The sequence below is a fragment of the Parasteatoda tepidariorum genome, chromosome 5 (assembly GCF_982258835.1).
Source record: "Parasteatoda tepidariorum strain Cologne lab strain chromosome 5, Ptep-v5.0, whole genome shotgun sequence".
In the NCBI taxonomy this organism is placed as follows: domain Eukaryota; kingdom Metazoa; phylum Arthropoda; class Arachnida; order Araneae; family Theridiidae; genus Parasteatoda; species Parasteatoda tepidariorum.
Window position 1 is genome coordinate 25,696,690 of NC_141759.1, and position 14,148 is coordinate 25,710,837.

The 14,148-nt window shown below is 28.0% G+C and overlaps 1 protein-coding gene across 1 annotated transcript in view; it reads left to right on the plus strand.

Moving 5' to 3' along the window:
• Positions 1–14,148, plus strand: part of BRWD3 (bromodomain and WD repeat-containing protein) — a 50,942-nt gene that overhangs the window by 27,544 nt on the left and 9,250 nt on the right. The window contains exons 23-30 of the mRNA XM_087163549.1: positions 5–206; positions 1,418–1,591; positions 2,613–2,886; positions 4,585–4,710; positions 6,741–6,891; positions 8,138–8,293; positions 9,335–9,487; positions 9,621–9,745. Coding sequence (XP_087019675.1) covers positions 5–206; positions 1,418–1,591; positions 2,613–2,886; positions 4,585–4,710; positions 6,741–6,891; positions 8,138–8,293; positions 9,335–9,487; positions 9,621–9,745 — 1,361 coding nt within the window. The remainder of the gene's footprint in view (positions 1–4; positions 207–1,417; positions 1,592–2,612; positions 2,887–4,584; positions 4,711–6,740; positions 6,892–8,137; positions 8,294–9,334; positions 9,488–9,620; positions 9,746–14,148) is intronic.

The following is a 14,148-nucleotide window of genomic DNA, read 5'->3' on the forward strand; positions in this document are numbered from 1 at the left end:
TTAGGACCAAGAAGTTGCTATAATTGAAGACATAACATTTGAAAACCACCCTCCTCGTCTTTGTTGCTTGAAATTGGCTTTGTCTAATCCTGCCACCAAATTAGCTGAAACATTTACTGTGAAGTATCATGATATGGAAGATGTTATAGAATTTATAATATTAAAACAAAACTATGATACAGCCATGTATTATGATTGGAAACCAGGTAAATATATGGAACCTCTCTTTAATGAGTTAACAGAAATGATAAAACTTTTTAAATTTAATTTTTTGGTATTTTTTTAAACTTTGTATAATATACTCAGTAAGTTTCATAAAATAGTGGGTTAAAAAAATATTCTTAAAAATTTTAATGTTCTCTTTACAAGTGACTGACAAAATTGAAAATTTAATAAAGTTCTTCAAAATTACAATAGTATAAAATTGTGAATCAAAGAAAATTATTAGTAAAATTGATAAGGAAAGGTTCATTCTGCCATATTTTTCAAAAATGGTACATCTGCATCCACGAATAATACAAAAGTGATTGATGTATATTACCTATTCTCACTCATTTGTTTCGGAATTTTTATGGCTCTTTGGTAATATTTTATTGAAAAATAAACTTGATAAGAAAAATGAGCTTGATTTTTCCTAATTTTCTTAAGGATAAATTATGGATCATACACTTATTTACTAATTTTAGAAGATGAAAGCAAATTTTGTTTGATTGGTATTGGTTGTTAAAAAATTTAAATTTATCACTTTGTAGAATTTATTTAAAATGATTCTAATCCTATTAACAATTCAATAAGCACAAAATTCTTAAAAATGATAATCTGAGGGGTCATTTGCATATTAAATTTTTAAATAAATGCTTTGCTGTGTTAAAAATTCAAAAAATATCCTTTTTCAAAACCTCATACTTTTAAATAAAAGAAAAAACTTTATACATAATATTAAATCTCTTCAGTAAGAAATGATACCTTTTGAGAGTTAAGTAATGATGTTTAGAAACAACTAGTAAGAGAGTCATTAAACTAAATTGAAATTACTGATTATGATTAAAAATCTGTTTAATTTAATTAAAAAAATAATTTATCTTACAGTTCTTTAAATTATCCTTATCTTTCAAGCATTACTTTATGTTACAGTTTAGTTTGTAATTTAAAAAATCTTGTTTCTAAAGTTCTAAATTACAGCTCTAATTTCAGCTTTTTTTTTCCAAAAATTTCTGTGGCATGAATAAAAATATTTTCTATTTGCTTTGAACAGTAATTTGCCTGAAGTATATTGTTTGCGTGTATTTATACTACATTAAAAAAAAGTTTGATCTTCTGAAAGAAATTTTCAAGCATTTGATGTATTGTATTCTGCCAGTGTTTTGAGTTTTAAAATTTTTACATATATTTAAAATTATATTTTTGTTGTTTTCAGGTGACAGGTTTCGTTCAGCTATAGACAAAGCTTGGTGGTTGGGAACTATCAAGGCTCAGAAACCCTTAAACCCACTGTTTCCTGATTCTATGTTTCAGTGTTTTCTTGTTAAATGGGACAATGGTGAAAGGGAACAAATGAGTCCATGGGATTTTGAAAGAATTGATGCTGAGCGTAAGTAGTGAAAACAATTCATGATAATTTTATTTGCATTGTAGAGTTGCAATAAGCTATTTATATTAGGGTTAGTTTTTGAAGATTATAAACGTAGGTGTTTAAGCGCGTGTATTAGTTTGCATTGTAGAGAGTTGTAATCAGTTATTTATGTTCATTGTTAGTTCTTGAATGTTACCAAAGTTGGTGTTTTTAGGCTCATCTGAGTTTTTTTGCATTGTAGTGTTGCGATAAGTTATATATATATATTCGAGTTAGTTTTTGAAGATAACAAGCATAAGCGTTTAGACACATCTGCTATTTGCATTGTAGAGTTGCAATAAGCTATTTATATTTGGGGTAATTCTTGAAGATAATACACATAAGTGTTTAGGCACATGTGTCAGTTATTTGCACCTATGCCCCACAAGAGGCATCTCAAAAACATCAGTTATTTGCTATTTAGAATTGTAATAAGTTATTTATATTAGGGTTAGTTTTTGAAGATAAGAAACATGTTTTAGGCACATGTATCAGTTATTTACATTGTAGAGTTGCAATAAGTTATTTATATTAGACTATGAACAGTTAACAAACATAAACATTTTAGGCAAATGTATAAATTAATCTTGAGCAAAATTTATTCATAATAAAAAAACATATGTTTACAAACAAATCTTGGTTGATTCTTACAACATCTTACAGTCTTATTAATAGAAGAAATTCGTTTGCCAAATAAATGTGATATGACACCTATAATATTTGACTGTAGAACTTTGAAAAATTACTCGCGGGCATGAATTTCAAAATTCAAATACATTTTGGATTGCTTGAAAATGTAATAAGGATTTTCAGTATAGTACAATGCTGTAGGTCAATAATTTTGATTTGGATTTCTGATGGCTAACACTCAGTAATTATTTGAGTAATTAAAGAGAATATTGTTTTTTTCCCAATTTTTTATGTTTTTCAATTAATTTCTGTTTTTATACAATTAAAAGTCTGTTGTCAATAATTTATATATTATTTTTGGTTGTTGTAGGTCTACCTGCTGTTGAAGGGGGAAGTGTTGACATAACTCCAGAGGAGAGACTTAATATGATGTATATAGCGGAGCCTCACGAGTGGTCAGCGTTTGGACGTGATTATGATAATGACAGACTTGCCAGTGGCTTCACACGCATAATGGAGCTTTCTATTGCTGAACCTTTTACGACTCCAGTAGACCTCAATGTTTATCCTGCCTATGCAATTGTTGTGGAATATCCTATGGATCTGGGTACAATCAAAGCTAGGCTACAAAATCGTTTTTACAGGTACATTTTGCATAATTTTTTTAAATTTAAATCTTTGGTTTAGGATGGTATTCTGTTATCTTTAATAAATATAGGGTTAAATTATGCAAATAGTTAAATTATATTTGGTGAAAATATTATATATGTTACCAGCTAAGTTTGAAATCCGGCATTCTATAGAATGCTTAAAACTAGCCGGCAATGTATGAAACGATGCCAAGTGAGAAACTGGCAAAGTATAAAATCTTCTGTGGCCATGTTAGTAAATGTGATGAAATGAGTATTTTGTGCAATATTTGTTTCTAAACTGAAAATAATTGTGACATAAATGTGAATTTTTTATATGAACATTTTGTTTCCCATAATAAGAAAGACATAAATTATGTTTTGTACAACTTTCATTTTTCTTTACGCATTTTGAATAAATTTTTTAAAGGCACTCTAATTATTTTTTCGGAATAACTTTTTTATTTTTGAGAAATGCACATTATTTACATAATAACCTCATCAGTATGTTTTTTTCATACTTTGCCTAAATAGCGTTTGTCATTCTATAGAATGCCTAGGTATTTTATGCAATGCCTAGGGAAAGTATGTAATACTTCTCACATTTCATACTTTGCCTAAAAACATCCGACATTATATACAATTCCTAGGCATTCTATACAATGCCGACATTTCATACTTTGCCGGTAACATATATGTTACAAAGATGTTTATAGTTTTATTTTTGGATATTTTGAATTAAATAAAATGAAATAATAAAATATCCTAAAATAACATGGTGTTGGGAGATCAGATAAGACTTTTATTTGTTAATACCTCAGTTTTGAGTATGTAAGATGTTTAACTTTAAATATGAAGATTTTGTGGTAACTATTTTCAAAATATCTTTCTATTTTGTGTTTTAAGCATTCTTATTTTATAATCACTTTTACTTATTTATTATCAATACTGTATGACTATTTAGGTAAGATAAATTTTGGAAACTGTGGACTCTGAGGATTCTCATCTTTTATTTATTTTATTTAAAGCATGTCCCATTTAAAAATAGTTCCTTCCTTCCTTTGTTTTAAGATTGGTATGAAGAATGAATGTTTTATTTTCTGATTTTTTATGTATTATTTTTACTTCAAATTAGATTTGAAAACCCCTAAATTTTTCATAAAATGCAATTTTATTTGAGAAAAGTGAATTTGCAATTTAAACAATGTTTTAAACATAAAGAAATGGGTGGAGATAGTCTCCAAGATTTTTTTAAATAAAAGATGCTCATGCTCTTGCAGACAGTAAATTTCCCACCTCTTTATTTATTTTATCAATGGCATATTTATAGGCATTATGACAATGAAAGAAAAAGTCTATAGGAAACACTCCATTAAAATGCTGCACTATAATTATACCCGTTGATTGACAAAAACAAAGTTATATTTGAAGAATCAAGACTTCACTAATCAACACTTGCTATAAATATATGCAAAAATTTATTTTTTCTCTTTGATGTTAATACGGAAATAATTTTTTATTTATTTTTACAATTAAAGAATTTTTTTTTTTCTCCTTGGAGCACAGAAAAAACAAACATTTAAGGTGTTTTTGAATTTTGTATGGTATTAGATAAAGGCTGTAATAGAGTATATTCTGGTTAAAATTTTTTTTTTAAATTTTAAAGTACTTGTTTATTTCTATAAATATTCTGATTTTGTTTGTTTTTGTTAGGAGGCTTGCTGCTCTCAAGTTTGATGTTCAGTATATTGGGATTAATGCGCTCAAATTTAATGAACCCACTAGTCGCATTGTGAAACAAGCAAAATGTGTTGTTGAACTATGCCTTAAATTTATTGGGTATGTTTTTTGAATATCTGATATGTATTTATTGTATATGAAATTTGTGTTATTAAAACAATATGCCATTACTTTTAAGAAAGCCAATTTAGCTGAATTTATAAATAATTAGAAAATAAGTTTTACATTTATTTTAAAGTTAAAACTGTTGGGGAGTGCCAGGTACCCCCGCCCACTGTCAATTTCATATGTATAGAATATTTTTTCAAGTCAATGGGCCATCGGACATTAATTGTTATATTAAAAAAAGATTATTTTCAAAGTTTCAAGTATTTATGCAGCTGGTAACATGGTAAACAATAGTTTACCATGTTATATAAATATAAATATGTAATAAATAAAATAATTTTGTGATAAAAATGATAAATGAGGTTTATCTATTGTCAATACATTAGTCATTTTCATTTCCACCTGAAAAAACAGTCAAAAAACATAATTTTTGTAACTGGGCGGGGCTACCCCTTGTTTTGAAAAGAGCTGAAAAACCTGTTTTTTTTTAAATTTTTTAAATTTCTATTTTTTTAAAATTAAGCTATTCTTTTTTTGGTTTATTCTTTTTGCATTAGTTAATTAGATGATAAAACAATAGAAACATACAAAAATATTGATTATTACTCAATATTATACAGAAATATAAGCAATACTCCGTAAGTTGGCGGGGCTACCCGATTCTCCCCTACTGTATTTGTTATTTTGAAAAGTAGATATAAAGAGTACGATATTAAATAATTGCTTCTGCAGATAAATTTATATCATTTGAAGACTCTATCCCTGAATGCTCTGCTCACCAACCCCCATAGTTAATTCTCATTCATCGTTATTTTTTCAATATTTTCCACGAAAACACTGAACATTTTGTTTTCCAAATACACAGTTGTTTTAGCTTTATGTACAAACATTTTGTTAATATTTTAATCGTAATGAAATGAATGAATAGCTAGATATAAAAAATAATAATCTATACTTCAATAAAAAATAACCTAAAGAATACAGATTGTGTGACTCAATAATGAAAAGTAATTTTATTCATTTCCAAGACTTATAACTTCAAATAGGAAACTGTTTTGAACACTCTTTATTTAAGTTTTTTTATTTCTAAAATTTTCAATATTTATGTAAAATTTACATCTATATGCATGTTATCCATCTTATTTTTGCTACGTTTGATCAACATCTACTTGAGTGCTAACTTATAAATTAAATAACTTAAGATTTTGTGAGGAAAAAGTGAATTTTCTACAACAATGGATTAATAGTCTCCATTGTTTTTAAAAAAGATTGTTGTTTTGTTTCGACTTGTGAACAAATTAGAATTTTGAAACTAAATTCGTGCTAAGATCACATATGAAAATGTTTTTTTTTTTTCCAGACTTTAAATTTTTACTCCATAGTTGCATTTATCAGGTTAATGATCAATCAAACATAGTATTTTTCCTACAAGTTTAAAATTTGATAGTTTTGGAGCAACAAAACAAAGTGTAATTTTTTAAAAAAAAAGTGAGGAAAAATTTGTAAAAAAAGCCTTAAAATTGCCAATTTGAATTTTTATAAAAGTTCATGTTCAAAAAGAAGGAAAAAAAAATTCCTTTTTTCGGCAAAGCATTTGAAATTCCAACTAAATAGTTATTCTTATGGTCCAACTAAATAGTTATTCATGTTCCAACTAATAGTTATTCCTACAGAGCAGCCTGTTTGGTATTTCTTACATCAAGTTTAGTTAATAATTCTCATACTAATTATGGAATAGTGATATTTTTTATTTCATCATACTCTTCGAGCATTTTTCTGCATTCCTTCTTAATTTCATTTTTCTGAGTCCTATAGTTTTTGCGCACTGTGAGGTTAAATAAATACCGAAAGCGTTAGTGGCTCTTATTTTTTAACATAGAGAGAAAATGTATAAAAACCAACTAAGTTAAATTTTAGATCTTTCAATTTGTATAATGACTTCTATATCTTTCTTGCTGTAAAAACAGAAGACTTGAAAACACTTTTTTTCTGCTGTTTTTTAAATATTTAATGTATTTCAGACTGCCAAACTGTCATGATCCAATGATTATTTATCATGAGATGATGGAAGCCAAACAATCACGGTCTCAAGATTCACAGAGTGAATTAGATGTTTTGTGTAGTGAATCCGATAGTGATGGAGAGCATAATGCTAAAATCAAAAGAAGGAAAGTAAGTGAACTCTTCTTTTTAGGGTGGTATTATTTTGTTTTATACTTATTTCTTCTGATTTTAAGGTGATAAGTCTTTTTTTTTTTCCCTTGAAAAAAGCTATTAATTTTAATATATCCATCCTGGGAAACAAATACATGCGTGCAAAATTTTTGTAAGTATTCAATGTAATGTTGGTTGAGTACATGCAATGTTTTGGCAATAAATTTAAAGTACTGAGGATAAATGACGTAACCTATATCAGCAGATATATGTGTTTAACAAATGAGGTAATAAATTTGTTAATAAAAATTTTTTGCATTTATCTTGTTAAAATATATATTAAAAAAAGAAATTTTAGCACTAATGTGAATCAAATTTACCTTATAAAAAAAAGAAGTTTTTCTGCACCATTAAAGTGGATTTTCATTAGTTTAAACAAAAACTAAAATACATTTTGAAACATCAAAATACAGGCAAACATATCAATATTTAAAATACTAGTTGCAAAATTTTATTGCTTTTTATTTTATATTAAGATGATTGTCTGAAAATTCTAAAAGTTCTCATGTGCAATTTTGCCTATCAAATATCATTATTTCGTACAATTTCTTAAAAAATATACATTCTCTCTCTTTTTCTTTTTGGAAAAAAAAACAAAGTTTAAAGTTAAAACTGAAAGTTTAAAGTTAAAACTGAAAGTTTAAAGTTAAAACTGAAAGTTAAGTTAAAACTGAAAGTTAAGTTAAAACTGAAAGTTAAGTTAAAACTGAAAGTTAAGTTAAAACTGAAAGTTAAGTTAAACCTGAGAGTTTAAAGTTAAAACTGAAAGTTTAAAGTTAAAACTGAAAGCTTAAAGTTAAAACTGAAAGCTTAAAGTTAAAACTGAAAGCTTAAAGTTAAAACTGAAAGCTTAAAGTTAAAACTGAAAGTTAAGTTAAAACTGAAAGTTAAGTTAAAACTGAAAGTTTAAAGTTAAAACTGAAAGTTTAAAGTTAAAACTGAAAGTTTAAAGTTAAAACTGAAAGTTTAAAGTTAAAACTGAAAGCTTAAAGTTAAAACTGAAAGCTTAAAGTTAAAACTGAAAGCTTAAAGTTAAAAACTGAAGTGAATCTTTAAGTGGGAGGGAAAGGGTTTTAAAAAGAAGAAAAATTGTATTTTCAGTAGGATTTTCATTTAATCCTGTTAAATAAAGACGATTGTGTTAGTTTAGGAAGATTACTTTTCGATCTCAATAATTGCAATAACATATTAATTGTGTTTTTAGCGGAATGCCATGCAATCAAGCACACAGATGCATAAAAGTAATCAAAAGTATACCTCTAGTAGCTGGAGAGAGCAGTGCATGTCTTTATTGAACACTATGTTTGAATGGAATGATTCTACACCATTTCGATATCCTGTGAATTTGAACGATTATCCGGTAAGTTTTTATTTTATTTTCATTGCTATCTAATTCTTTCAAATGTTAGAGTGCTTCTTTAAAGAATGATTAATTTTATAATGGTTATAAAGCTTCTACTTAATTACTCTGAACTCCATATTAATTTACTCTCAACTACTACTATATCTTGTTTGTCCCCTCAATCTACAGGTGGATCAATTGGACCTCGAAACAGCATTATTATAATGGCAAAAACTTTTGATTTTTTATAAAATTATTAAAGAAGAAAAAGCTTGTTTATTCCTAAAAGGGGGAGAGTAACTTTAACTTGGACTGATCATTAATATAAAAAAACAAAAACTTTTGTATCTTGAAAATGAACTATTTTTCTTTCAATGTCATATATTGCCCAATATAATGGTTTCTTAAATTGCAAAAAAGACATAAATTGTTTAACATTTTCCACTACGCTGAAATTTGGAACATGCGGTGTCTAACTTATGCACTCAAATCTTTGCGAAAAGAGCCTAATACAAGGGAAACAGACAGAGGATTAGATATTAGTAGACAAAATATAAAATACCTGTTCATATAAAGAAGAGATAAGAGTCCATTCAGACGCTCTTGTTTAGTCCGAGATTAATACCACGAGTATGGCTCGTGATATTCATGTTTGGCCTGGAAAGCCAATTACGAGCCAGATTCGTGATGTTCACATTTGACATGAAATTAAACAAGGAGCCTGACTCGGGATATTCAAGTTTAGCCTAAAATTTTCATCACGAATCAGACTGGTGAAAATAGTGCAAGGGGTTAAAATATTATAAAAAAATCTAAATAGATATTTTATATTGCATATTAAAAAGAAATGTTATAATGACTAAATCCTTCGCACCATATGTTCAATTTTATTTAGTGTAAGTGTGTTGTAAATGGTGATTGAGATGAGGAAATTAATTATTTCTTTATGGAAAAGAAACTATATGTTATAATTTAAATCCTATACATTTTATTTTTTCAGTTGGGTTTATTTGTTTATATATTTTTATTCATTTACTAATAAGGTATTCATTTTTGCAGAATTATAGGGATATAATAGACTGTCCAATGGATTTATCTACTGTAAGAGATAGACTGAGTAACAACTATTATAGCAGTCCTACTGGTCTGTGTAAAGATGTGAGGCTTATATTCCAGAATTCACGTACTTACAACATCAATAAAAAATCTAGAGTGAGTATAAAAGTTCTAAAAACTAAAATTTTATATCTGCTTATTTTAGATTTTCTTGATAGTGTTTTTTCTTAAAATTGCTGGATAATGAATTGTGGAGTTTATTTAAAATGCATTTAAAATTTTATTTTAGATTTATTCAATGACTATTCGATTATCAGCTATGTTTGAAGAACATATTAGAGGTATTGTAAGTGATTGGAAATCTGCTGTTAAATATGAAGAAAAAATTCGTAACAACCAATATGTTAGCAGTCGGTAAGTTTTTTTTTTTATGAAGATAATTGTGCTTTATTAAGAATAATAATTTTTTAATATGATTTAAGTGTATTTTTGCCTTAGGAAGATAATTTTTTTCCCTCCAGATATAATTTCCCTCAGTTTAGATCAAGTTTATTTCTCCTATAGCTGTATTTTATCTTTTAGTAGCTTGAATCACTGTTTTGATATCTTACTAGGTACAACGAACACACTAATTTTGGTTTACATCTGTATATGATAGGGTATCTGCTCACCTGGAAAGTTATGAGAAATCATGGAAAGTCATGAATTTCAGTATTGAGCAAAATTAGTCATGAAATGTCATGATTTTTACTATTTTTAAAAAAAATCATGGAAAATCATGGATTTAGGTTTCCGAAAAATGTAATTTTTAAAATGGAATCCCCCCCCCCCCAATTTCAGCCTGTTCTAAATATCTGAATTCCTAACAAAATCACTACTCAGTCATATTTTAATAGAATATAAAATGATTTTATCATGTTGTTTAAAAAATTATGGTGTTCTTTCAAAAAATGAAAGAAAAGCCATCATTTCTAGAGTGAATCTTTTAAACTCTCTCTCCTGTGATTTAAGAATTTTTATTATCAATTTTTTTTAATTATATAAATTTAAAATTCTAGTTGAAGCAAACCAGTCAGTGAAAAATTTTTTAAATTCCGAAATGAGAACAGAAAAATCGCAAGTATTTCTTTCCTTTCTGATGAACAAGAAAAGTATCTTTGGAATATAATTCTGCAGAAAAAAAATTAGTTGCTTTTGTATTTTTTCAGCTATTTTATTGTTTCAACTCTTTCTTTACTCTGTTTTTTTAAATTTAAAATCTATAAATATGAAGATGCAGAGTATAACAGTTTTGATTATACCTATCATTTCGAATAATGTTATTATATTGCTTTTTAAAATTTATTGTTGCATTTTTGTTCGAGAAGATAGTAACTTCGTTAAGTCATGAAAAATTCTTGGAAAATCATGAAAAGTCATGAATTTGAAAATCTAAAATGTAGCAGATACCCTGTATGAGGTTATGTTTGTTTCATTATTTTATTAATGTTAGATTTTTTTAAAATTAAAATTCAGTAATCTATACCTTAAGGTTGCTTTATAAACAGATACTGTGTAATTTTTTTAAGAGTCTGTTTTAACATGGAGTGCAAAAGTAAGCATTTTTTACTCATTTTCATAAAGACGAAAAAGCGGCTGAGGCTCACAAAGAAATATGTGAAGCTTATGTTGTTGATTGTTTAACAGAATATTTATGCCAGAATTGGCTTAAAAAATTTTGTTCTATGGATTATTCTCTGTAACATGAGAGATGTTTTGGTCGACCTTTTGAAGTTGTTGTTGACAGTATCAGGGATGCTACGCCTGCGCCATTTGCGACAAACTGAGACAAAACGGCATAACTGCGCCATTTTGCGACATTCAGCTCAGTTTCTGCCAAAGCTGCGCCATTCTGAGACAAAACGTCCAAAATTTGGCAAACCTGAATTCAGTTTCAAATATTAATCCGCATTGCCGTGAGTCATTGGAGATCATTTTGCCGTTCACGTCTCCAAGGGATGAAAGACTTCCACGAAAAAGCGGAAATCCGCTTTTTTCTCCCAATTTTTAAAATTTTCGACCATGTTCCAAAAACAAAAATTTTTAGGGAGTCCAATTAGAGAAACCCAAGCCGCCGGAACGATAGTCGGATTCCCGCGACTTCCGCTATAGAGTGGAAAGGAGTCTAAGTGTTTCGTTTCGACCACCGATATATGATTTTTTTTTTTTGTTTGGCTGATTTTCGGAATTTTAAATATTAGGAATTGCGCTGGAATATGCTAAAATCGCGATTTTTAATCAGACGATTTTAATATCAATCATCGATTTTCGTATTTAACTTATTTAAAACTTATGTGTTGCGACTTTTTTTACGCCGTTTAAAAATCGTACTAGCAATTCCTATTCACTCAATTTAAAAATTCAATATCGCGATCTGTATTCCCGCGAGTTTAAAATCCAACGTCGCGATTCGTATTCACGCATTTTTAAATCCAATATTGCGATTCGTTATCACGCAGTTGTAATATCAGATCCCGTTTTTCGTATTTGTACGCTATTTAAAAATTACTCATTGCGATTCGTATTCACGTGATCTAAAAATTATTCATCGTGATTCTTATTTACGCAATTTAAAAATTCAATATCGCTATTTGTATTTTCGCGTTTTTAAAATCCAACAGCGCTATTCTTATTCACGTGATTTTAAAATTCAATATCGTGATTCATATTCACGCGATTTTAAAATCCGAAATAGTGATTCATATTGACGCGATTTTAAAATCCAATATCGTGATTTGTGTTTTTTAAATCCAGCTGCGCGATTTATATTCACGTGATTCATATTCACGCGATTTTAAAATCCAATATCGTGATTTGTATTTTCGTGTTTTTAAAATCCGACAGCGTGATTCATATTCACATGATTTTATAATCCAAAATCGCGATTCATATTCACGCGATTTTAAAATCCAACCGCACGATTCATATTCACGTGATTTTAAAATCAAAAATCGCGATTCATGTTCACTCGATTTTAAAATCCAATATCGTGATTCATATTCACACGATTTTGAAATCCAATATCGCGATTCATATTCACACGATTTTGTAATTCAATATCGCGATTCATATTCACGCGATTTTAAAACCCAAAATCGCAATTCATATTCACGCAATTTTAAAATCCAGTTTCACGATTCTAGAAAGAAGTAGAATTAAGTTTTTTCTTGAATTAGTTACTGTAAAGATGTGATATATTTTTCTACAGTTGTTGCATTTAAACAATTACTAAGTGCATTCATAATCACATTTTATGATTGTATATTTAGCTATACAAATTAAAAGAACATAGTCAACTAACTAATCTTGTGAATGCAAGAAAGTACAATCTACTAGTCAATGCCAATAAACTAAAAAGTTTACTTTTATACTCAATAAAGGATGCAAGTCATTTTAGAAAGAAAATTATATTTATATGTGTCTTTTTAAATTGTTTATAATAGTTTTTAAATATTTCTGTTTTGATATAAAAATGTATATATGCTAATTTTTGGCTATTAAGTGCTCCCTAAAATTTTCTTGAAAAATTCCGACTTAAAATATTTCAAAATTTCACTGCACCTCCTGAATTCTATCAAAGAGTGTTTTTTTTGTGTTATTTGCATTTTCTTAAACTCTCATTATTTAATTGCTGAATTTCTCTTTTAATTATTGAAATCTGTAGACATTTCATTGTAACTGAATAGTTATATATTTTGAGATGAAATTTGAGCTCAAAATGAAATGGGTATTTTCCCTTTTGAATTACTGAAACTAAATAGATATTTCTTTTTAGAAAGTTAACACCATTATATTTTAAAAAATAAGAAAGTTAAAATTTACTTTGTAAAATTCTGGAACAGATACTATTCATTGGCATAAATGATAAATGCAATATATATGAAAACAACAGAGTCCATAAAACAATTTTGTGGACTCTTATAATCAATCATATGCAGGTTTTTTAAAATCCTAGCAATAGTGTATAATTGTAGTACTCCTAGTATGCTATTAATGGTTTTATGGATCCTGAAAATTATCTTTATATTGTTATCAAACTGATTAATAATCATTTTAGCTGAGATAAACTGAGTGAAAAAAATAATTTTAGCTGAGACAAACTGAGCCAAAAAGAGATTTTAACTGAGACGAAATGCAATTTCTGGTGAGACAATTTGATATTTTGCGAGTAGCATCCCTGCAGTATGGAAGCCATAATTGAATTGAATCGATCGTTTAACTGTGCGAGAGACTGTAAACCACCTAAATGTATCACCTGCAATAATTGAGAATCATTTAAGACATCTTGGACTTATTAAGAAACTGGGTAATTGGGCTCAGTACAAACATGAAGGAAAATCACCTATATTGATTCACCACAATGAATCACTATAATTTGGCCCTGTTTATGAAATAAATTATTACAGTCAATGAAAAATAGATTGTCTACAATAATGTTAATATGAAAAGATCGTGGTTTAAACCTCCTGATGAACCAGCACAAATCATATTGAAAGCTGAATTGCATTAGAAAAAGATCATACTGTAAATTTCGGGGTGTTGCGTATTTTTAGCTGCTTCCAAACAATTGAGCGATCGACTATGCAATTAGAGGAAGTAATCAGAGAAAAGAGCAGCTTTGGCAATAGAATCTTGTTTCACTATGGCAACGAAAGAGCTCTCACATCTTTAGTTGCATGAGTGAAATTATCTGAGCTTGTTTAAGACGAGAGTTTGCATCCACCATATCGTCCCTGTCTTACATTATCTGGGAATTTCTCCCACCTCATTTAGGGCAT